Here is a 25,725-nt window from a genome sequence, read left to right on the forward strand (position 1 = left end):
GATGCTCGCGGCTTCGCCCGCGTGGATTTAGGTTTTTCGAAATCCCGTGGGAACTCTTTGATTTTCCGGGATAAAAAGTAGCCTATCTCAATAAATAGTTTATTTGGATAAGGATTAGTATTGGACGATAATATGATAAATAAACATAGGCTAATAATTTTAATTACTTTTATTCTATGGAAAAGTGGTTATAATGGCTAAAATATAAATGTTTGGTTTATACTATCGCGGACTTTTTTGTAGGCATTATTGAGTTCTACAACTTTTCTATAGAAGTCAACCATACATCTCTAACCATTTAGGCAGCGTTCGCGAGAATCGTTAACGTACGGCAGTTTTTTCGACGCCTTACTCCACAATTTTCACTATCACGAAAAATCCTATCTATTTTCCGGGATAAAATATAGCCTATACGGATTTGGAAGAATCCCTCTAAGTAATAGTAAAAGAAATTTTGAAATCGGTCCAGTAGTTTTTGAGCCTATTCAATACAAACATACAAAAATACAAAAATACAAAGGTTTCCTCTTTATAATATTAGTATAGATTACTACTGCATCTATGTTGCGTACCTACGTGGACTTTCTCCAAGTCTTAAGTAAAACAAATTTCAAGAAATTCATTCATTTATTATTTAAGTAGTTACATAATTTATGGGTTTTCTAGTTTCTACGCTCGCTAGTATTACCTGGTATTTAATAATATAGGTACATTATACATACATAATATTTATCATCTTACCTACTTAAAAATAAATCTTTACATAATCTCAGTATTAATCTCATTAATTGGTAATAATTATGTGTTTTACAAAATATGTATAACAATCTTATTAAGGCACATGGGAATTAACAGTTAACTTAATTAAAATAATTCAATCTTCAAATATAAATAAAATCACAGAAGAAAAATTTAATTAGCTAGCGCCATACTAAGTGCGGCAGCTTCACGAGGCATGCTTTCTACCCAGCAATGCGGCTGTGCGAACTGTGAACGCATCAAAATTGAAATACACTGCTTCAACCAATGACTTCTATACATAGAAGTCATTGGCTTCAACCTAGAGAAGAGATGTGCACTTGCCGCATAGCGTCATATAACTGTTGCCGCGGTTAGTGTGAAACCAGCTAACAGGTAAAAAATATTTAGGGCATAACAGATGAAATCCATGGCAATTTCCCTGTAGCTCTAAACCTATGCCAATCATAAAGAAATCTGCCCACTACCATCAGAATAAGCACTAAGAGGACTAAATTCACAATATTTATTGTACTTATTGGCATATTCACTTCACTACTCCGGCAAACGTGTCCCAAAGCCATGGTGCTAATCTGTAAAAAAAAGAGCCCAATAAAGTCTCCAAAATCCCTTCTAACATTATAATAATGCGAAATAGTGTCTGTCTGTTTGCTAGCTTTTTGTAGCCGCCTGTTTAACCGATTTCGGTACTTACAATGGATGACAAAAAGCGCAACTGGTCCTTTAGAGTTAGTACATGCGCACATTGGATGACGGGACTGCAGAGGATTTTAAATTTATCAATTTCAATTTGTTGTTGAAATTGAATGTGTTGGATTCAGAGTTTTGTATGCAAGCACCACGGAAACTTCTGCAGTTGATCAAAAAAATTTGCAAATCGGTCGAAAAAATCGATGTAGGTACAATGTACATGTCTAAAAAATGGACCGAGTTAAGAACCACCTGCTTTTTGGAAGTCGGTTAAAAATAATCAAACTAGCAAACAAAATATTCTATTCCCCAATCAATCTCGTATTTTTCTTCAATAAAACACCCCACACGATGGAAAACAGACTGGTAGGTAAGTATGGTAACTCAATATTTTCAATTCAATTAAAGCTGCTCTTGAAGACTTGATCTAAAATCCTATGAAGTCTGTTATTGAAAAATATTAGGTTATCATTCGTTTACTGTATTCTAGATTTTTGATTTTGTTACATAAATAGCGTTTTCTTTACTAAAGGCTCTCTTTTAATGTATACAATTATAGAGGCCTACCCTAGCGTATTTATTTGCAAATATAGCGACCTTTGAATATTTTACTTTATCTAGATGAGTTTAAAATACAATCGTCTACGAAAATAATTTTAAAGGTTAATTTGGTTGCGAGTAATTTTCATATATAGAACTACATTTATATGAAAATTACTCGCAATCAGATCTATCGAGATTTCTTCTCATACAAAATTCCTCAGTGCTTGAAGACCATAGTCTTGAACAGTGCATGCTGCTAGTTAAGACATATGGATCCGAGACATGGTCACTAAATATGGGCTTCATGAGAAATCTCAGAGTCACACAACGATGCTTGGAGTTTCTCTACATGATCAGAAATGAGGAGATCCATAGAAAAACCGAGTAATTGACGTAGCTCAGCGGAGTACGAAGCTGAAATGGCAATAGGCACAACACATAGTTCGAAAACACGATAGGCATTGGGATCCCAAAGTGCAAGAATGGCGACCTCACACGCAGCGCAAGAAAGCGCAGCGTTGGAAGGTCCCCCATTAGTGGACAGATAACATCAAACGAGTCGCAGAGAACCGCTGGATTCAGAATCTGGAGGCACAAGACCGTGGGGTATAGAAGTCCCTGCAAGAGTAGCAGTGGACATCTGTTAGTTGATAATGATGATGATGAAGGCCCAGTTGCATACCGAGTGGTTAAAGTTACGTTATTAACAATGGCTATGCCCATTCTAACCTATGTGACGGAAGCTATCTCTGTCAAAATGTGAAAGCGTAGCAGACGGACGGACAGACACACTTTCGAATTAACACTATTACCTAGTATGGAATATGGATATGGATTTTATTAGGGCCAATGTATCGCATCATTTCACTCTGCAGCATGCTTCAATAAAAATTATGATGATGACGATTGCGTTACGTAATAACTCCCTGGGTAAAATAACAAGCTGATAGGTAAGCAATAAGCTGGGCACGTTGTTGCCAGCGTTCTTAATAAACAAAGGAATTGTATAACTTTCTAAGCAAGCTTACTAAGTAGGTATCTCGTTACTTGATACCAGGATGTTATGAAAATAAAATAAAAAAATTCAAGTGAACAGCCATAATAATGATTATACTTACCTATAATACCTACTCTTTATTAGTTTAGGACCTTTAGATATATCATAACGAAACCCTTTAATCGCTTGAGAGTAAATAAGCACAGTGTCTTGCCGATAAGATGATATAGGTACCTGGATAGGTGATACGCTTAGCAGGAAATCTTAGAGGTTGGTTATGACTTACGAGTATGACTCATGGTTAACATATTTTTTTTTAATACCTGAACAAAGGATATCGTCTTATCATCTGACTTGGCGCATCTTATATCCGTTAAGTCCCGTATGACGCGCTTGTACTTCAGGAGCAACCCTTGAAACCTGGGGACGAAGTGGCAGTCACATCTCCAAGGGTTATGTCCCAGATAGACGTGCATGATGTTGTTGTTCCCTTGAAAGGCCTTGTCGAATGCGTATACAGGAATCTAGAACAAGCAAATTGTTAACAAAATATTTATTACATGCAGACCAATGTATCTGACGCGTATAATAAGTCAATATCTACCACCAGCTCGAGCTATTCAAGAAATCTTCAAGTGGCGTATTAGTCTAAGTTATTTGCCTAAAATTGTATGGTCATATTTATCAAATAACAGTGGTATTAAGAGGTGTTAAGTAACTTAACCATAGATTTTAGATAGATTGAATATTGGCATTTAGACAATCGTGAAACACAAATTAATAGAAATTATATGGGAATTTCAAAGAAAAACACAGAGTAAGACTTACAAACTGGGTCTGGGGGCACGGGAGTGCCCCTGGCCCAAACTGCTTTATCTTGCTACAAGCACAGTTTAACGATCTACAAGCTTGGTTGTAGCTCGCTAGTAGGTAAAAAGATAAAGCAATACACTTGAGGAATCATTAATTTTCACTATAATTCAATAGCAATACCTGCTTCAACAAATTCCCACGAAGACTCATAACTCTGAATGTGGAGAACCATTCGGAGCCCTCCAACTCTTTTACTGATTGGATACTGTTGTTATCAAGGTACAAGTCCATTAGACTCTGGTACTGGGGGTACTGGACCAGCTGCCTTATGCTGGTAAGCTGTGAATAATCATAATAGATGGTTTGTTTTATTGATAACTGACCCGCCCATGCTAAATACTTGGATGGAATTTCTGAAATTCTTTTCTTTGAGAAAGTCTACAGGCCAAGTTTCTTGCCTCAGCCTGAGCTGTTCGTTAATTATAATATGTCTGTCAGTCAGTTTTTCCTTTTCTATTATATTTACTAGATAACGCCAGCGACCTTCGCCTGCGTGGAAATAGGTTTTTCAAGAATCCCGCGGGAACTCTTTGATTTCCCAGGACAAAAGTAGCCTTTGTCCGTCCCCGGGGTGTGAGCTAATATGTATCAAATTGAAATCGAAATTAGCTTTTCGTCCGCACTCCACATAGAGACCCATTCCATTTTTCTCAAAGCCGTGATATAGTTCCCAAATCAATAATTCTTGTCAAAAATTGCCTATGTAAGCGCACCATTATCAAATCATGTGACGCGATGTAGTGACCGTGTGTAATCCAAATACTTTCCTACCCTCTAAAATTTAAAGGGTAGACAGATCCGACAGCTCGGAGGTTTTGGTCTGGCCCCTTGGACTATTGTCATGTCACACTACCTTCTAAGTCCTAGTCTTCAACCACAAATTGCATAATCCAGATAAAAATCCAAATCAGTAACAAGATAAAGTTGAAAACTAAAACTCGCCTGCGATCCTCTTAAAAAACGCTGAAATATTAGAGTAAAATTGTTTTTCTGTCGCTTGGTATATTTTAATGTTGTTGTACATTTATATTCATGAGCTCAGAATTTTCTCCTCTTTTATTTGACATCCCACTCGATACAATAGCAAGAAATATTTTTGGAGACCTCCACTTTATTTGATGTAATATCCGTTACCGTTAGATCAATTTGTTTCGTATAACCTATGTCACCCGGGCCTTTACAGAGAATTAATTGACACCTCATTCATCAAAATCGGTCCCGTAGTTTAGGCACTCCGGTGGAACACACACTTTTTGGATACAAATATACATACATGTGTACATACATACATACATACATACATACATGCATACATACATACATACATACATACATACCTACATACATACATACATACATAGACTGCTAAAATCATAACTCTTCCTTTTGGTTTTGCCACAGTCGGGTAAAAAAAAACAATGCTTATTCATCAGAATGTACTGAGTACTGACTACTGACGCAAAACATTATCCGATTTCTACTGAGCTTATCTTATTAGAGATTTGGGGGAGGCCTACGCCACGGAGGCGACTAGTACGTAAATTACTATACTATTATAAAAAGGACTTAAATATTTTATTAAAACATAAATATTTTGACATTATTTTATCAATAAATTTTTGACATTATTTCATTAATTTTTATGTGACGATAAATTAATTGATACCGAGAAATGGGAATTGATATAAGTTTTGATTTTGATTATGATGAATTTATGAACAAAAATGAATAAATAAATTATTGTAACACAACATAGCTATAAATGTATTAGGAAACGTATTAGATAATAAAGGCTTTTTTACTTTTACTTTTACTTTTACTTTTACTGAGCTTATTGTGATGTTTTGTGTCGGCTCTGGTCAGCATTGTAAGGCGTAGGTGTCAGAAAACCTCTATCGCTGCGTGTCTATTCGAATGTTATTTTTATTCTAATATTTTTTAGGGGATTTTATAAGTGACCTATATATGCCAGCCTCATCGGTACAATCTATACTTATAATAAAACTGTAATCTAAACTAAAATTCTTCACACTAGCACTTCTCTTTTCAGCAAAGGTTGCCTGGTAGAGATGGCTCCAAGCAATAAGGCCGCCTTTGCACACAATTGTTTTTTCTGTTTTTCTCCTTTTTGTTTTGTGATCCTTTACATGTGTTTTTGTGTGCAATAAAGTGATCTATCTATCTAAAATTAAACTAGCGAAACCTATACGAATGTTATTCGTAGCTGGGTGCAATAAAACGCTGACAGTGCCTCTCTAATTTCACAGAAAAAACAATCATGTAATGGTGATACCTTTGTGTACTATATAATAGGTAGGTATATGTGTCGACACGTGTAAACGATCGAACTCAATAATTAGAACGTCGCAAATGTTGTTTTTGTTACCAAATAAATTCGGGCTCACAAATAAAATGGGCAAGTACCTTCCTACGAGCAAAAGTAATTCTTTATGTAAAGGGCAAAGTCTGGATGTAGGCTGGTGGCTGAAATAGAATTTAGAAATGAGAAACTTTTATTGGTAAGCTCTACTTTTCTAACATTAGGTCACACTAGTAAAAATACCAACGTGACATGTGAAAAGTAATAAGCTCTTTCGGTGAGAATTTTGCTGCCAAACTAGAAAGAAGTAAATCCCTAAAACGTGCGTCGTTGCTTGTAAGGGACTACTTGGTAGAATTATTATAAACTAGCTGATTCTCGCCACTTCGTCCGCGTGGATTTAGTTTTTTTAAGTCCCGTGGGAACTCTTTGATTTTCCGGGATAAAAAGTAGCCTATGTCACTCTGTCTCGTGCCAACCCGTGGCTCCATTGCCGCGTGATTGAAGGACAAGTGGGCAAACATACAAACAAACACACATTCGCAATTATAATATTAGTATGATTAATTAAACTGTTACTGTATGAGTAATTAACTGATTGAATATACTTACCTTATATGGGTTGAATTTGGAAAGGTAAAGATCAAATACATGTAATTATATTTGTCAAATATTTCGCTCTTAATTTTATCATCCATTTCACATTCGGATTTTGGAAATGCTGTTTTACCTCTAGCTTTTTTTAAAGCTTTCAAAAAGTTAACGCGGCTAGGTTAGCAATCAAGTTATTAATTCAATCAATAAGACGATAATCGTCTAAAAGTTCTAATACACTTAAGTCATTTTTTGGTAGATTAAACACTTCGATGTTATTCGCTAGAGAATCGAGAGACGCTTTGTTTCGTCGCCAGTCGGAAACAAGAAAACGTCCGCAAAACGTACAACAAAAACTCTTGGGTCAAAAATAAAATACATAACCCGCGCATAGCCGGGGTGAACCAGCTAATTCAAAATACGATAAACTTTCCTATTTCAATTAAAATTCAGTTGTGTTTAGAAATTGCGTTGTGTTAGAACAAAAGTGGGTTTTAGATTACACAAGCAGCAACCTTCATTTAAATTAATTACTTGTTCAAGTACTCGGTCTAAAATTGATCTAAAATCCACATTCCCAACTTTGACTGTAAACTAATAACTCCGGAAAATTACCAAATAATTTTATTGTTACGAGCAAGGGAGCAAGGTTTACTTACGAGGAAATGCTTACTCGTATCTACACAATTTGACGAACTTCGTCTTTTGTGAAACTTTATATTCAATGAAATTTAAGAACGTAATTTATAGACAGGGAGCTGATTGCTAAAATAATCTTTTAGCTCGCAAGCCATAAGCTATAGTTAGTGAAACTTTGATTAGAAAAACTATTGTTGTTAAAAAGCTATCTTTTACTCCTGTCTGTCAAATTTTAATTTCCGATTTTCCAGTAGGTAGGTACATCAGAATTTCAAAGATTTGACGTCTAGAAAAAGGTGTTTTGCTTATACTTAATTAAACAAATAATAATAACTTATTTAGCAGGACCGAGCATAATATAATTTGTAATAAATATTCAGCTTTTACCTTATTTAAACTTAAACATTTTCGCTAAATCACCTGACCATGCCTTGTTCGCACTTTAGGGCGATTCACTAACTCTGACACAATGATAACCACCGAGCTCTTTGGCATTTATATTCTATCCATTGAAGGTTTTCTACGAAAAAATATTTTAATATCACTCAATAAAGCAACAATGTAGAACCAACTGATGTCAAATGAGCTCAGTGGCTGTTCTGTATTAGATACTGAGTAACCGAATCACCCCACTATACACACGCTTTAAACCATTTCCTATGCGTTTGAACGACAAACTTATCACAACTGTCAATAAAGCAGCAACGCGACTCAACAAAAAACCTTTTAAGATAAACAGCATGGGATTCAAGCATCGATGGATTCAAGACATTCGCTCAGTACCCATATCTGCCAACAGAGAGCACATGATGTATTATCTTAAGTGCCAACATACGTTTAAAAACGACACCAGGTAAATTATGAGACATTTTATCAAATGCCGCAGAACGTTCGAGAACCAGACCCTAGCAACTATGAATCAGTACAAGAAGACTTATCTACGGAATTTACGAGACTGTTTATCTGAACTGCAGAATACTAGAGAACACACCTACATGCCATGCCCACCAGCAATAAACAAATCTCTTTTATAAAAACATTTTATTTATCTAAAGGATATTCCAGAAGAACGTGAATCCTCTTCATAAAACGGGATATACTCGTATATACGGGAACCATCGGGATTGGCAGTCAGTCTTATGTAGACAGGACAATCTTAAAAAGTCTTACAATCTAGAATCGACTGAAGCTGAAGAAGTTTTAATTCGCTTTGCGCTACGCACTCACAATTACTTGCAAGTCAATTACTTAATTATATCATTAATCGCACTATTGATTTAATGTAAACTTAATATTAAATAATTGTACCTGATTTATAACATGAACCGAACGTCTAAATAAAAAGAAGACTTTGGTCTAGCGACAACTGGCCTCGCTTCCATACCGAAATTGCCACCAACTCCCTAAGCTATAAACGTCCATGAAATTAAAATTAATTGGAAAAGTTGACTTTCCTTCCTTCATTATAAAATAAATATATAATATAGGTAAGAGTAAACATCATTAATATTTGACTGAAACAAGAAGTAGTACAATGTTCTCGATTTTATTTGTATACTTACTTAGTTGTCTTGATGGCTCAGTCTCATGCTTCTCATCGTGCATATGATCATAATATTCGCCATTTTTATGATCATGTTGTTCACACTACTACTGTTATAGTTCTCATAATACTAAGTATTCCATTTTTTATGTTTACTAATAATTTTGTCCGATTAAAGGTTAAACCGTAAGTCTAGGGGTTAAACAGTATTTTCTTGCTATCGTACCTATGCCGTTCCTAAGAAAGGAAGTTCGCTAGGACACCTGAAGCATAGCAATATGATGATAGCAATAGTGCCTAACTAGTTGATATGCCCTGGATTCCCAAGGGGAGCCTACCTATTCCATAGACAAACTCTTTAAAGATTCAAAAATCAGAATCTACCTACTTATGAACATCCCTCGTGAAATAATCTGAATCATAAATAATATAGGTATACTATACTGTATACAATGAAACCCGTATTGAATTTCACTGAGAAAAGGTACCAATTTTACCAATTTTTTTACCGGAATCAAACCTGTTACTAATTTGGAAGAAATTAAAACGTATGGTGTGTTACAATACGTTATGCCATGTAATTGTATCATGGTTATTATCTGCGTATTAATACTGATCACGATCGATTTACTGTTATCCGTTGAGGAGTTCATATCCATCGTCCAGTATAAGGATTTAGGCCAGCTTTATGTGCCAAACGAAAGTAACACATATTTAGCTCTATTGGCTGAATAGAAGCGATTAAAGAAAAGTGGTGCTATGGCAGTCGATGGTTACAGATTGGGCTTAGAATAAAAGTATTGGGCGCTAACTCACCACCAAACTGCGACGCAGTTTGGCGAGATAATATTGCATAAGGTTTTTTTTTGTACGTTAAATCACACTAATATTATAAAGGCGAAAGTTTGTATGTGTGTGTGTGTGTGTGTGTGTATGTTTGTTACTTCTTCACGCAAAAACTACTGTACGGATTTGGCTGAAATTTGGGAGATAGATAATATCCTGGATTAGCACATAGGCTGATTTTTATCCCGGAAAATCAAAGAGTTCCCACGGGATTTCGAAAAATCTAAATCCACGCGGGCGAAGTCGCGGGCATCGGCTAGTAAATAATATAAAAAAAACCCCTACCACTCATAGATAACTCCTACCACCACATGACGTATAATAAAACATCACCAATGACTACAATAGCTTCTGTGAAAAAAACTCATTGTTTCTTATATTACTAGCTTCTCCAATACTCAGCTTACACAATAGAAAGTATTTCAAGCATATCGTATGACCCACGCTGATTCGATGAAAAGTGATAACGCTGCGCTTGTGGCCTGACATCGCACTTGTGCTATGCCCGGATTGGAGGGTAAAATAGTGACACTGCGTCCATGGTGGATTTTCGGACATGGTGAAAAGTTAAAGAAAATCAAAATAAAAGTAACAATAGCATACCATGTTACCTTGTTCCCCTCAAGGCGCAGTGTGGTGGTGCTGGGAGGCAACGACGCTGGAGGGTCCTTGAGCTCTTTGTTAGTGCAGTTGACTGTTATCAGTGGTATTATAGCTCCTTTGGCATCAGACACCACGTGAGTCATCGCACACACGCACATTTCTGGACATGTTTCTTTTACCATCTGTGAAAAAAAATCGGTCAAGTGCGAGTTGGACTGTGTGAGTCCAACTCGCACTTGAAGGGTTCCGTAGCATCGAACAAAAAAATAACAATTCGCGGTTTTCGGATTTTTCCCTTTACTTTTAAATTTGGCAGGTTGGTTATAGGTTTATAGGTCTTATAGCACATAAGACTTATCTACTTGCCAAATTTCATGATTTTAGGTAAATCACTCGCAATCGACAACAAATTATAACATTACAGAATACACTTTACATTTTTATGTATAGAAAATGTAAATAAATACATCGATGAAAGTAGGGACATAACAAACTTTTCCCACTTCCTTAATGTAGGTAATTATGGACCATGTTTGTACATAATCTAAGTTGAACTCAAAGTATATTCTGGACTTTATTTGCTTAGGATTACTTACTCATCAAACAAACAATAACATTAAACGATTCTCGGATCCATTATTTTATTACCTTTTGTATGGACCTTACACCTAATCAACATAATTAGTGTAGGTTAATTAGTGTAGGTACAATCCTAATTATCTACCTACAATTTTCTCACAACTGATGGTCTACATGTAGAATTACTAGTCCCGAAGTTTGGAAGTTAATAATACATTGTATAGATATAAAAATCTAGAAGTAGAAGTAGAGTAATATGATTTTTTACTAACAATTTACTGGCACTGATTCGAGTACCTATATAACCTATATAATATTAAGTAGATACCTACCACAGATATTTGATGCAAACAATAAATAATTTGCACCAAAATATCGAAGAAAAATTGAAATGAAGGATCTAGATTCTAGGAAAAGCAAATATTTTCTTAGGGCTAAGCAAACATTAAAAAAGAAGATTGTGTTGTAAGAGTTAATTAAAGAGAATATTTAGTGAAATTGATAGAGAAGTTTGGTATGGCTAAAATGCCATTGGATTCAAAGGTAAAGCTAATCGAATCAAAGAAAGTTCCGAGTGTACAAATTCCTTATACAGAAATGATTGGGTCTTTTATGGTTAAGAGTATTATAAATAGTTACTAGCTGTTAAAAAAGCGAACTCAAAAGTAATAAAAAACATCCACCATCCATCCATCCACATTTGAAAATGGCGCCATACAGCCACCATATTTTTTTTTCTTTAAAATTTAAATTATAGCCTTTCGGGGTGATATACCTAAATATTTAACAATTTGTTTTGCTCCTAACAGCAACGCGGCAAAGCTGCAAAGACAGCTAAGTTTATAAACTGACGCCTATTGGGACTTTTCCCTTAATTGTACCTACTATTGTTCAATTTTAGTTATAGTTACGGACTATGTTAAATAATTATACTTAATTAGTCTCTTATGTTGCGACGACTACATTAAAGTTAACGTCAATGCTCAACAACGCCATAATCATCGCGATAATCAATGCGCCTAGTGCCAATTGAATTGGAATTAAAATTTTCTAACGCCAAACGGCATTGTGAATGCCGTTGTGGTTATATCTACGTTTAAGGGGAAACGCCGTTGAACATCGCGTAGTTTAATGGGGTAGAAAATATAGCTAGCGTATAAAACGTCCAAATCTGTTCAGGCATTTAGAAGTTATGGTGGAATATAGAAACTCACATACATACATAACGTCATGAACCCTGAAAACATTACATTCCGTTTGTTAGCAGTGGTGTAAAAAGAAACTTACACGAATTATATCCATAACCTTGTACAGCGGTTTCCCTCTGTACAATTGTTGGTGGCACATCAACTGGTAATAATCAGCTAGTTTTTTCCTCACTGTGCCATTCTCATTCTCCATTGCCAGCCAGTCAAGTCCACCATCACTGCAGTCCCATTTGTTATCTACAAAAAAAAAATTATTTACCTAGTCATCATAGTCCGCGACACGTTAGGACGGCAATCAGCCGCTCGCCCGCAGATAGATTTATTTTTGGATAATAATTGATATTCTTACTTAATTAGTTCTAGTATAACTCAAACTAGTAAATTGTTCAAGAACTAATTCTGAAGTACTGAGCGTCGCACTTTGGAAAAGCCGACAGGCTGGTAAGTCCATATTGGTAGCTAGGTATCAATTCCGACAAAGGATGAGGATCCTTTCTTAAAAAGCTTAATATTTTTCTAAGAATAAGTATTTAACTTAATTATTATTGTTTCTTAATAAAAACAAAAGTAATAAAAGAAACGCCGAATTCTAAGGATCAAGCGAGAACAATAGCTCCTTCTGGGAAATAATACACAAAGAGAGAGAGGATTATGAAACTGAACACTCTTTTTTTTCGTCGTAATTAGGGGTACACAAGAAAGTTTTTTGTGGGAGGAAGATAATGTACCTAACTAATTCCTGGAATTTTAAACTTTGCCTTCTATTGCTTTACAAAATGAGAAGAAAAGCAAATCTCGGTAAAGCTGATATTTTAAAAAACCCGCAGAAGTCGGGTTTACCCCAAAACAAAAATTAAATCACTCCTTGCCTGTCTGTGTAAGTCCCGTCATAATAGGTTTACCTAGTCTTCTCAAAGGTTAGCCCGGAAATAAAGACAATAATGTTGAATAATGGGTAATTATATTAATGTTTATTAATTATTAATAATGATTATTATTAATAATAATGTTTGATAAACTGATTACAGTGTACTTCATAATTTAAACATAAGCATAAAATTATTGTAAATATTGATATTTATATTGAATATTATTTATTTTTATGCGTGTATAATATGTCGTATGTCACACGCATGTCGCACGCTGTACCGAAAGCTCATATCGAACGCCTAAAGCTTCAAATAATCAGCTTCGATAGCCACAGTAACGAAAAGCAAGAACTTTTATTGTAAGCATTAAATCCACATAGGTAACAATGGCTACTATCCACTTTTTCATTTGGTTAACTATGAATTTTCTATTCTGCTCTTTTTACATTTTCAGTAACTTTGAGTTCTGTTTATCAACTCAACTACTCTATTTCCAGAAACTTTCGGCTCTAAAGACTATTTTGCTCTGCAATTCATCTATTGTCTCCACTTACATAACTCTCAGTTCTGCTTTGCAAGTCTACTGCTCTTTCTAATTTCGTGGACTTTTAGTTCAAGACAACTTCTCTCTCTACTTTCACAACTTTCGGTTCTGCTCTGCAACTCCACTTCTCTATCTACTTTAACTAACTTTTAGTTGTGCTCTGCAACTCGACTCCTTTCTCTATTTTAACTATCTTTTACTCATTCCTGCTCTACAACTCAGCTTATCTCTGTATTTTGACTTCCTCTTAGTTGTGCTCTACACTGGAATTTCTACTTTCATAAACCTTCAGTTCTGCTCTGCGTTTCAACTACTCTTCTTTCTATTTTCACTCAATCTTAGTTCTACTCTTCTCTCTACTTTCACAAATTTTCAATTCTGCTCTACAACTCAGCTCTTCTCTGTATTTTTATTAGCTTTCGGTTGTGCTCTGTAACTGAACTGCTACTTTTATAAACTTTCAGTTCTTCTTTTTCCCTTCATCAAACCAAACTAAGTTCTACTCTTCTGCTCAAATGCTACCTCTATTTTCACAAATTTTAAGTTCCAATCTGCAACTCAGCTCCTCTTTCTACTCTTACAAAATTTTGGTTCTGCAGCTCTTCAACCAATTTCCTCTCTTTATTTTCTCACTTCCATCTGACTGACTGCATCATAATTTACTACGACTTACTAAAATCAATAAAATATATTACATGTATTACATTACCCAGGAATTCTGCCATTTCGTATTCATTCGAGTATGAGTAATATAAGACAAATATATTTCCCTCGAGAAATTAAATGACAACATCAAGTAATCGTAAATTGGATATGAATAAAATATACACTTTTTCTTCGTGTAATTCCTAACGCAATGCTGGATAGAAGCTAACATAAGCTTGTGTATGCCCTAAAACTTACTTTACAAAACTTTACAAAAATTGTATAATTGTATCTTTGTTATAATGCGCTGTAGAGGAGGATCACAGGATACTCCGCTGTTGAAACTTTTGTCTCCGCCCCCGTACAACACTGAGTTTTACGTGAGACAGTTGGCGGACGTCCTTAGTCCTAACCACAGGCTATCACAGCTTTATATATATGGTGTAGCTATATTTTACTATTAGTTTCACTGGTATTTCTAAAATTCCTAAACGAGTAACTCACCTCCAAGATAAACTGTTTCCAGTTGAGGAGGTCCGCTTATCAAGCCGACTTTCATATGCCTCAGTGTGTTATTCCTCAGATCTAATACTCTTAGCTGCGTCATCTTTCCCACCATGACTTCTGGCACCTCCCACAATGAGGTTAGGCCATGCATTGAGATCTTCTGTAAAAAAATTATTATATGTACCCTGTACCTACTTATTAGTATGTAGGTACACTAATAATGCGATAATGAACACGACTTTGTAGTATTTAGGTTTTTAAAAATCCCGAGGGAACTCTTTGATGTTCCGGGACAAAAAAATATAGTTCAATGCAAAAAGTAGCCTTCAGTTAGGTATCTGTGCCCGGGATGTAAGCTATTTTATCTCTGTGCCAAATTTCATCAAAATGGGCTAAACGTATGTGCTGTGAAAAGTTAGGAGACAGACAGACACACTTTCGCATTTATAATATTAGGTAGGTACTTGGTATGGATTATGAATTATCTGTAAGTATAGCGTAAATTAGGCAACCATTTTATTGCGGTAGCAACAAATAACATAGAGCATGGAAATCGTCAAAATATGAACAGTCGATGAAGATCATTATTTCTAATAAGAAATCGTGTTTTTTTCCTAAAACCATAGGTACCTTTTCCTAAAAGTGTAAAGGTTTTTTGTAGGATTTCAATAATCTATTTGTAGAGGGAATACAAATAAAAATTGAGATTGCTAATTATTCACGAACTTTAATTGCTTTAGGTATGGATACATTTTGGCAGAGAGACGTAAATGTATAAAGTTATGAGTTTGCTTCCAAATAGAAACCAGGAATTTCGTAACCATTAATTATAATTATTTCATTTCCACGGGAGAAATGAGGCAATACTCTGTTATTAAATTTTCTTTCTTATCTTCCAAAGGCCCAAAGCTAGGATTGCCATCTTTCAAATCTATAAACTAGGACACGGAGCAGGAAAATCCTGGACTCACGAGCGTAGGTAGAACCCGAACATACTTATCTATACTCTTTTTTACCTCACGTTAATAAAATACTTAAGTATTATGTATTGATATTATTTATTTATCTATACCTGCAAGATACCTTGAAATTCGATAGCAATAATAGATACCACTTAAAAATTAAACAAAGTTTTGTGTGGAATCATTCCTAAAAAAAGCACTCAGGCTTTAAATGTTTATAATCAGTATGTTCAGCGCTCTACATGAGTAGAGTGCGAATTTTAAACTCGGACAGTAAGCAAAACCCCGCCCGGACGTTTCCTGGATGCCCTCCAGACTAGAACAAATCTGGGCAAACCCAAACGGCTGGCAATCCTACTCAAAGCAAACTCTTGACTGGTCCACGGCGTATTTTGAATTTCAAACATCTTTACTTATGAGAATTTAACTAAAGCTGATAAATTGGAAATTATAAAGGGTTAAAACTTAGGTATACATCTATACCTACTATTTATTTTAAACGCAAATTAAATTCAAAATATTTTTATTCAATTAGACTTTTACAAGTACTTTTGAATCGTCAAGAGCATCTACCACTGGTTCGGAATGCCTATCCTACCGAGAAGAACCAGCAAGAAACTCGGCGGTTGCTCTTTTCAAAGATTTGATATATAATATTATGCCATGTATGCAAGTAATTAAAGTCTCGTGCATTGCTGGAGCCAGCTGCAGGTCAAAACCGTTCAAATAGGCTTTACTTTACGGCCGCAAAACTTTCATACCTACCTATTTCAATCACTGACATAGTTGATGCTCTATATTTTGTTTGTAGTTTGTACCTTACATTTTACATGTTCTGTACGTTGCACAAAGAGCCTTTTTAATCTTTTTTTAACGTAACAGCTACGCCTATAAAAATACTTTTTTGACGAATAATTATGCTGTTAAGTTATCTTTGTTTGTTAACTAGTAAAGGACAGTTTAAAAAATCGATTAAACAATGCCGGCAAGTACTATCTTATCAATTTTTATTCTACCAATAAGGTTTACGATACAACAGATAACAAAAATTAAAATCCTAGTCGAACTAAAGTCCCTATTTCTAGCGAAAATCTTGAATAAAGATTCAGTAATGCTGGGACCACATTAAGTTGTAATGCTGAATTATTAAGTTTTAATACAATGGATACTAAACATTGGTGTAGCCATAAATCGCCATTTTATAATATGTAACGGCATGGTAACGGAATTCATATTAATATCAAGGGTGGCGGTCTTTTTTGACATACAAGATGCAGGTTTAGCCACTTAAATTAAGTGGATATGGTGAACGTGCTTAAGAACCTACCTACTATTTCAGTCAAAGATTTATAGGACGTAAACTTTAAATAAATTATTTAAAGAACGAACGCGACAACTCAAGACTCAAAAGGGATTATTTTATGCGCGATATTTTAACAACCCAAATCAACGCTTTATATTAAGAGGGGTCTCTCCGTCACTCGCTCCATACAAACGTAGTTCCAATTTCATTTGAATATTAAGCAACCAAAGTCCATAGCAGACATATTCTAGAAACTAATATCTATGCCTGTAGTTTTCCAGATTTCTGTTAAAATATTCGGTTTCAAAGTTACGCGGTCTTAAAAATTTACAAACAAATCTTTGAGCCCCTGTAATTTTAAAACTACACATTTTTTGAAAAATCTAAAACACCACAGGCACAGGTATTAGTTTCTAGACTATGTCTGCAAAATATCATGGACTTTGGTTGCTTAATATTCAAATGAAATATGAACTATGATTGTATGGAGTAAATGACGGAGAGAGCCCTGTTAATAATATGACAAAGAATAAAATACAAGATAGACTTAAAAACAAAGGGCGACCTTATACATACTATAGTGATCTCTTCCAGGCAAACAGAACCGTAAGTTATTTTGCAAAACTAATCAATATTTAAAAAAACTAAATAGATTTGAAAAGGTACGCCTGCCTATCCTCGCACCAAGTGGCGAAACAGCTACAACTAAACTTACCTCAATTTTACTTGCCGAGTCAAAGTGGCCCTTGAAAGTTTTCAGATTAGTGCTATTGCTTATTTCCAGTGTCCGTAGCTGAGGAAAATGTCTTTGAAGGTGACCCACGTTGAAACAACGGCCGGGCCACTGCAGCAACTTCAAATGCGATATTTCAAACCTAAAAGAAGAGAAAAATTAAACAACCCGGTCAATTGCGAGTCGAATTAGCACACGAAGGGTTTTAGACCATCTGTAACAAAAACAATTTTTTTTTGTGATGTAACCACAAATTCGCGGTTTTCGGATTTTTCCTTTTAGGTAACTAGGTACTTGTGGGTTTAATTCTTTAAGGCAGTGGCGTGCATAGGTTCCTCAACAAGGGTAGGCATTAGTTCCACTTTTATGTCTCTATTACCTGCACACCACTAGTAATATTGAAAAATGAGCATTGTGCTATTTCAGCTAGGGTAAGCAGGGTTTTTATGCTTTTACGATCTGCACTCCACCGCCTTTAGGTAAATTTTAAAATCCTAATTCATAATATTAAGAGGGATCTCTTCGTCACTCGCTGCATACAAACGTAGTTCCAATTTCATTTGAATATTAAGCAACCAAAGTCCATGAAATTTTGCAGACATATTCTAGAAACTAATATCTATGTCTGTGGTTTTCCAGATTTCTGTTAAAATATTCGGTTTCAAAGTTACGTGGTCTTAAAAATTTACATAGATTTTCAAAGATTTGCTTTGAGCCCCTGTAATTTTAAAACTACATATTTTTAGAAAAAACTAAAACGCCACAGACACAGATATTAGTTTCTAGAATATGTCTGCAAAATTTCATGGACTTTGGTTGCTTAATATTCAAATGAAATTGGAACTACGATTGTATGAAGCGAGTGACGGAGAGAGCCCTGTTAATAACTAAATACACGTAGGTAGAATGTGGTCCTGTTGGATTAATATTAATTGAGTAAGTACATAAGATATAGGTATTAATACTCGTACATAATGTTTTATACAGTAAATGCGAAAACGTCTCACGCGCGCCGCCCTAGAATAACCAAAACCTTGGCTCTTTCAAAATCAATGCACGCCGCAACAGAACAGAGCACTTGACGTGATATTAACTGCACCAGAAGAAGGTTAATGTTTGCATGGATATAGTTAAAGGCCTGAAGAATGACATTGACTACTTTTTATCCCGGGAAATCAAATTCTCACGGGATTTTTACAAACCGAAATACACACGGTCGATGTCGCGGGCATCGGCTAGTTATTTATTAGAGTTTGTTACATGCCTACCTACTCGTTAGAAATATAATCGAAATTTTAGCTATAAAGGTATCCAATTAAACTATTTATAGACAACCAATATAAATTAATTGATTTTTGCCTGAAAGATATTCTAAGCCCAATTTCTATTGTTGACAATAGGTCCTTTGTAAACAACAAATTTAATTAAGTTTTTATGAGAAGTGCCTATTGACCTTATTAATATTAAATTAATATTAATTGTATTTCAGTTAAAAATACAAAATATTTGAAATATGTAAAAATGTATACCTTTTCCTTGATAAGGTTTGACGCGTACCTACCTTTTATTTATTTTACCACTGACCAATAATAATACTAATAAATTTATTTACTTAGGTATACGTATACGCATCGCATATAATAGCATGCGTATAGGTACCTAAGTAAATAAATTATTATTAGAATGTTGCAACGGTTCGCAATTAAGATGGTACCTACCCGATGCGTGGTGCGTCGTTTATCAGCTCTGGAATGACAGACGTATAGTGTCTGGAAAGGATCCCTTGGTTGCACAAAAGTTTGGGGTTGTTTATCTGAAGTTTTAGTGTTATCTTATCGTATCTGCTGGTAGTAAGCTCCATTAACATAAGTACCTACATAATTTTTTGGAGTTCCGTTAGGTGTAACTTACCTTACACCTAATAACCAACCACTAGTGAAGCCTCTAGTACACAATAAGGCTTCACTAGATCGCACACAAGATGCTCTGTTGGTATGGTCCGATAACGAGCAAGATCCATCCAAGTGACCAGTTCTATTGTGATTGTTTAGTTTCACACCCGAAGTCGATGATTGAGCCAGACTCAAGAGCAGAAACGTTTTCATAACTGCAACAAACAAATTACATTTAAGTAGACTGTAATAGTTATTTATGCTACAAGCGCGGCATGATGAACAAGTGTAAATTAAAAATTTATAACACCCCCGACAAGAAGGTTACATACAGTAACTATAAAAGAGCTGACAACTTTCAAACGGCTTAACCGATTTTCTTAGATTATAGCTAAGAACACTCTCCATCAAGCCAAACAAAAAAAAAACTAAATTAAAATGGGTTCATTAGTTTAGGAGCTACGATGCCACAGACAGATACACAGATACACAGGTCAAACTTATAACACCTCTCTTTTTAGGTCGGGGGTTAAAAATACAGACAAGGTGCTAATTTTAATAACTGGGCTAAGATCTGAGCCGAAGGCGAGGATATTATGTAAGTTGTTTAGGTCATGAGCACGACTACACTTGGTCGCGATAAATCAAATATTCAGAAGGTGTTCTAAATTCCTTTCTCTACTAAAAGTCGTAAACAAGCAACCACACTGAAAAAGTGAAACTCGCGTACTTCATATAGTTATGAGAAAATACTAAGAGATAAATATTAAAAGAATTTGTGAGTAGAATACTTTGAATGGATTTCTAGAAAGGAAAATACTTACAACCGATTTTGTTTTGATCTACTAAGTCCTTATTCTGAACGATTAACTTCTTTGATAAACATATTTTCAATTATTTATTTATTTTTGTTTTACAGAACTCTTGCAAAGGAACAGACATATGGGGTTCAAAGCTTTACAAGATTACAAAAAGACCTCCGAGCAATAAAAGTTACTATGTTTTAGAATTTAGAGTTTTAGACCAACAAAGCACTTAATGGTTTTACAGATGTTAGTGTCTTTTATCTGGGCACCCTACTCTCTAGCCGGTAAAGATCAATCATCTACCTAACTACACGGTAATATTATTATGTATAATATTACCGTGCTACCTACCTACTACAAAAAATGTTCACAAAACTGCACAGATGTTCTGCACTTAAGAGGGCTCTGTCCGTCACTCGTTTCATACAATCGTAGTTCCAATTTCATTTGAATATTAAGCAACCAAAGTCCATGAAATTTTGCAGACATATTCTAGAAACTAATATCTATGTCTGTGGTTTTCCAGATTTCTGCTAAAATATTCGGTTTCAAAGTTACGCGGTCTTAAAAATTTTCATACAAATCTTTGAACCCCTGTAATTTTAAAACTACATATTTTTAGAAAAATCTAAAACGCCACAGACACAGATATTAGTTTCTAGAATATGTCTGCAAAATTTCATGGAGTTTGGTTGCTTAATATTCAAATGAAATTGGAACTACGATTGTATGAAACGAGTGACGGAGTGAGCCCTGTTAAGCTTAGGTATTTTCTTTGAGTACTTACTTGAAATAGTAGTGATTTTCTTCTATCTCATTACAATATCGAATGTCGATGTATGTATATGTAAATAATGTAAACACATTAAGCTAGATTACCATACGAAGGACGTAAGGTGCGGCCTCCTCCACACGCTTAGTATTCAAGCTTGCGCCTTTTATCTAGATATTTATCACACTAATAGGCGATTTATATAAAGGCGATAGTTTGTGTGTATGTATATTTGTTACTGCTTCACGCAAAAACTACTACACGGGTTTGGCTGAAATTTAAAATGGAGATTCGATATCCTGGATTAGCAAATAGGCTATTTTTTATCCCTGGAAAATCAAAGAGTTCCCATGGGATTTCGAAAAATCTATATCCACGCGGTCGAAGTCGCCGGCATAGCTGGTTTAATATACATACCACCTCCTTTGGAATCTTTGTATGCATACAAAATAGATATATTATGTGGGTACAATTGTACATACAATTCGTTATGAAACGAAATGAAAAATATGTTAATTAGTGTACCTACTTACTTATTTCTCCTTTCGTGCGTTTAGCTTTTGCACTTTTAAAAGACCTCCTACCTCATGAGTTATGGCATAGTATCTAACCCAAATAAGGAGCTCGTCACACAGACGCAGTGCCATTAAAAGCTTTTAAAATAAATTGAGATTTTATCTAAACAATTTTAATTTTTATCTAAACAAACGGTGAGGGTCTGGGATTCGCTTACGTCTTATCTCTACTCTCTATATGTCTACATTCTGCAGCACTAAAAAAACCGGCCAAGTGCAAGTCAGACTCGCGCACTGAGGGTTATTCGGGTATTTTTTCCAATATTTTGCACGATAAATCAAAAACTGTTACACATAAAAATAAATAAAATCTGTTTTAGGATGTACAGGATGTTAATGCCCTTTCATATGACACCCCACTTGGTATAGTTATCTTATTTTGAAAACTGAAACACATTTTAATTTTTTTTTTATGATGTAACCACAAATTCGCGGTTTTCAGATTTATTTCTGTACTTGTGCTATAAGACCTACCTACCTACCAAATTTCATAATTCTAGGTCAACGGGAAGTACCCTATAGTTTCTTGACAGACAGACAACAAAGTGATCCTATAAGGGTTCCGTTTTTCCTTTTGAAGTACGAAACCCTAAAAAGGAGTTTTTTCCTAATCCAATGGTCCAAAATCCCAGTGCCGCCCGACGTTACTTATTATCTGAAGAAAAAAATAATATTATGTGGGATAGAGTAATTTTAGTGTGTACCTACTTTTGCATATTTGCTAACTTATACCGACACGGCTAATTTAAAGATGGGTATCAGCTGTTAAAGGTCCGTAAAAACACTACTTATTTTTCTTAAAGTCCGAGTGCTGATTTTTATGGTTAATTTCGTGAGTATCAATAATATAAAACTTACGACTCAGACATTAAATAAGATTAAATATGCTATTTTTTGCGAGCTTTAAAGTGTCTGGCGGAAATTACCACCCACGGAAATTGTCTCACAGTATTAATTATTAGATAATAATTATTACCAATATTCTGTATATTTATATTTATTTTTACCAGAAAGTTGTAACAATAAAGATAAAAAGAAAGAAATAGTGGACAGAGAAGCACTTATATCTATAAGATAAAATTCTGTTCAATAAAACATACATTAAAATCAGTACTCAGACTTTGAGGAAAGTGAGTAACGTTTTACGAAGGTAAGCCTTTAGCAGCTGATACTTAAAACATACTAATATTACTCTATCCCACACATTTTGTTTTTCAGAAAATAAGTAAGTAAGGTCTGGCAGTCCTGGGAGGTTGCTCTATAAAAGTAATTCATTACTAGAAAAGTAATTCATCATTAATAGATCTAGTTCTAGGTGTAATACCTTACCATTATTTATATCATAATTAGTCGAACTACATGTTGAAATCATAATAATGGAACTTTCCAAATTCTTTCTTAATTGAATTGCCATTAACAACATATTTGTGGTCACATTTTATATAATCAAGTTTGGATAGTTACCACATACCTCTTAATTTCATAATAATTGTTTTTTAATTATAATTCTTTGGTATATATTGAGCATAGATTAAAGTGTACTTAAGAGTGTATCTACAAGTCTTAACAAGTGCATTACCAAACAGGTTAAATAGCTTAATTACTTTATAAATCTCTCCTCGGTATTTTCTTCATATAATAAATGCTAAGTCTGTAACATTGTGCCTAACTTATCATCTGCTGTGACCCATTACATTTTTGGCGCAGTCGGTAGGATTTGTTCTAGAAGCAAGAAAAAGCTTAACCAATCCAAAACCTCGGTGAAAAACGAACGCTGTACGAGTTACTGCCTACCTGCTTTGGAGGTCTACGAGGAGTATATCGGCAGCTTCACATCGTGCTCTCATCACCATAAGGTCAAAGCAGTCACAAGTAAGCATTATTTTATAATATGTACTTGCTTTGTTTGCTAACTTGGCTTTTTTATTTGAAGAAAAATGCAAATCACATAATTTGCCTACAAAATGGCCTGGACGACCGTCTGGATCCTGGTTATGCTAATATTAGCAATCAAATGTGACATCAATAGCAATTTGATTCAAGTATACCCTTCAAAAATCAATGCTGGATTATATTATGATCAGATAAGAAAAATTGAATTCTTTGAAAATACGTGGAAATTAATCACGAACATTGATATGACAGAATTATAAAACAAAATTGGACTAATCGAATCAGCATACAGCGATTAAAAAATGCAGTCTGTAACATTGTGCCTAACTTGTCATCGGCTGTGACCCATAACAAATATAATGAGTTTTTTCACGTTTGTAATTCATTACCTTTACATAATACTAGATGATGCCCGCAGTTTCGCCCGCGTGGATTGGTCAGATCCCCTGCAGCATCAGGATTGAGGAGTTCGAATCCAAATTTTTTATGGAACAATTTCGAAAGTTCCTCTATCGATTAAAAAAAAATTACGCAAATCGGTTCAGAAATCTCGGAGATATCAGTGCATAGGTAGAAAAACACAACTCCTCCATTTTTAAAGTCCGTTAAAAAGTAGCCTATGTCACTCCTTGGTTAATCCTCTACTTGTCTGTGAACCGTCAAAATAGGTTCAGCCATTCCGAAGATTAGCCCGTTCAAACAGATAGTCACTTCAATTTTATTTATTAGTATAAATATACCTATCTTCTTTTCTTAAACAGTGGTCATTTTTCAATAATTATCATGTCCATGCGACGTGGACGATTTTCTCTACCACGTTTCGTGACACAGTAATTTACAAGAAATCATCGCGACAACCTTCGATGTTATTGATACGACAACGATCTCGCTAACTTTTGTTACTAAATATGTCCATTACAAACAAAACATTGAAACTATTTCAAGCCAACCATATTATTGTAGGTATTTTATATAAATAATTTTTACGTTTTACGACACTTCTAGCTCAAAATTAGAAGCTAAGTATACCTACCTAATATGTAATTATTATATTAGGAGAATGCCGTGTGCCTTAGACCTAAGTACATAGTAGTTCAATGGTGCAAAAAGGGTTTGCCTTTATTAGGTTATGGCTTCAACCCACTTCAAACGCGACCTAGACTTTGTTACCAGGGTTGCGTACCCTAAGCCAACCAACGTGACCCTATTGCTAAGCCTCCGCCGCTGCTCGTCCGTTCGTCTGTCCATCTAGTCATCTATCTGTGTCTAGTAATCTGTGAAATATTAAATTAAGTATTAGGACTTGATATAATTTTATTATTGTTGTCAAAACTTTTCATATGTAATACCTACCTACTTAATATAAATCATTTATACAAGGAATCAAACGCTTAATTAGCCGTAATCCGCATAAGTTCCTTACAATGCACAATTGCAAAGCATTTTCAACTTTGCAATTGTGCGTTCTAAGGTCTACAACTCCTGAGGATGCTCAGATGTTGGAGAGAAACATGCGTCGAGAGTATTCTCGTCGATTTGTGTGGTATTGCGGGGTGATATTTGGGGCTTGCTTCGTGGCTGGCTTTTCCTGCATGCTTAACAGTGGGGGGGCGGGCGGTGCATGTAGCATGCTACATGTACCATACAGATTTGCCTTTTTCAGTGGATTATAGCAAATTAAGCTTTTGATTCCTTGCCTCTATACAATACTTATAAATCATTTAACTCACCTCTGAGTGACATCATAGTCTTTTCCCTTATATAAACTACAAACCACCTAAATTAGTCTAATTTAACAGTATTTAATGGAAATCTGCCACATAGATATGGCAATATTTTCTTACGCATACAATATCACTGAACATAGAAACTATCCTGTACGAGAAAAATGATTTCGCTTGAAATAATATCGGAAAACTTATCAGCGGATTTTCTCGACGTATTCCACAAAGCTACGCCGGCGTAGAGCAATACCGACGATCCGACTACGACTGAAAGCCTGAAAATGGAAAACTCAAACAAAGCCTGCG

The 25,725-nt window shown here is 35.0% G+C and overlaps 1 protein-coding gene across 1 annotated transcript; it reads right to left on the bottom strand.

Annotated features, from left to right (window-relative positions):
* Window positions 1-666: 666 nt before the first annotated feature.
* On the bottom strand, window positions 667-25,673 carry LOC123872665 (protein singed wings 2). The gene is made up of 9 exons (XM_045917102.1): window positions 25,426-25,673; window positions 19,669-19,864; window positions 17,740-17,899; window positions 14,757-14,919; window positions 12,274-12,431; window positions 10,416-10,589; window positions 3,983-4,141; window positions 3,313-3,513; window positions 667-1,331 (listed from the first exon to the last, which is right to left on the bottom strand). The coding sequence occupies exons 1-9, from the start codon at window positions 25,439-25,441 to the stop codon at window positions 1,146-1,148; spliced, it is 1,413 nt and encodes a 470-aa protein (XP_045773058.1). The 5' UTR covers window positions 25,442-25,673; the 3' UTR covers window positions 667-1,145.
* Window positions 25,674-25,725: the final 52 nt, after the last annotated feature.

This window comes from Maniola jurtina, chromosome 15 (genome assembly GCF_905333055.1).
Source record: "Maniola jurtina chromosome 15, ilManJurt1.1, whole genome shotgun sequence".
NCBI lineage: Eukaryota > Metazoa > Arthropoda > Insecta > Lepidoptera > Nymphalidae > Maniola > Maniola jurtina.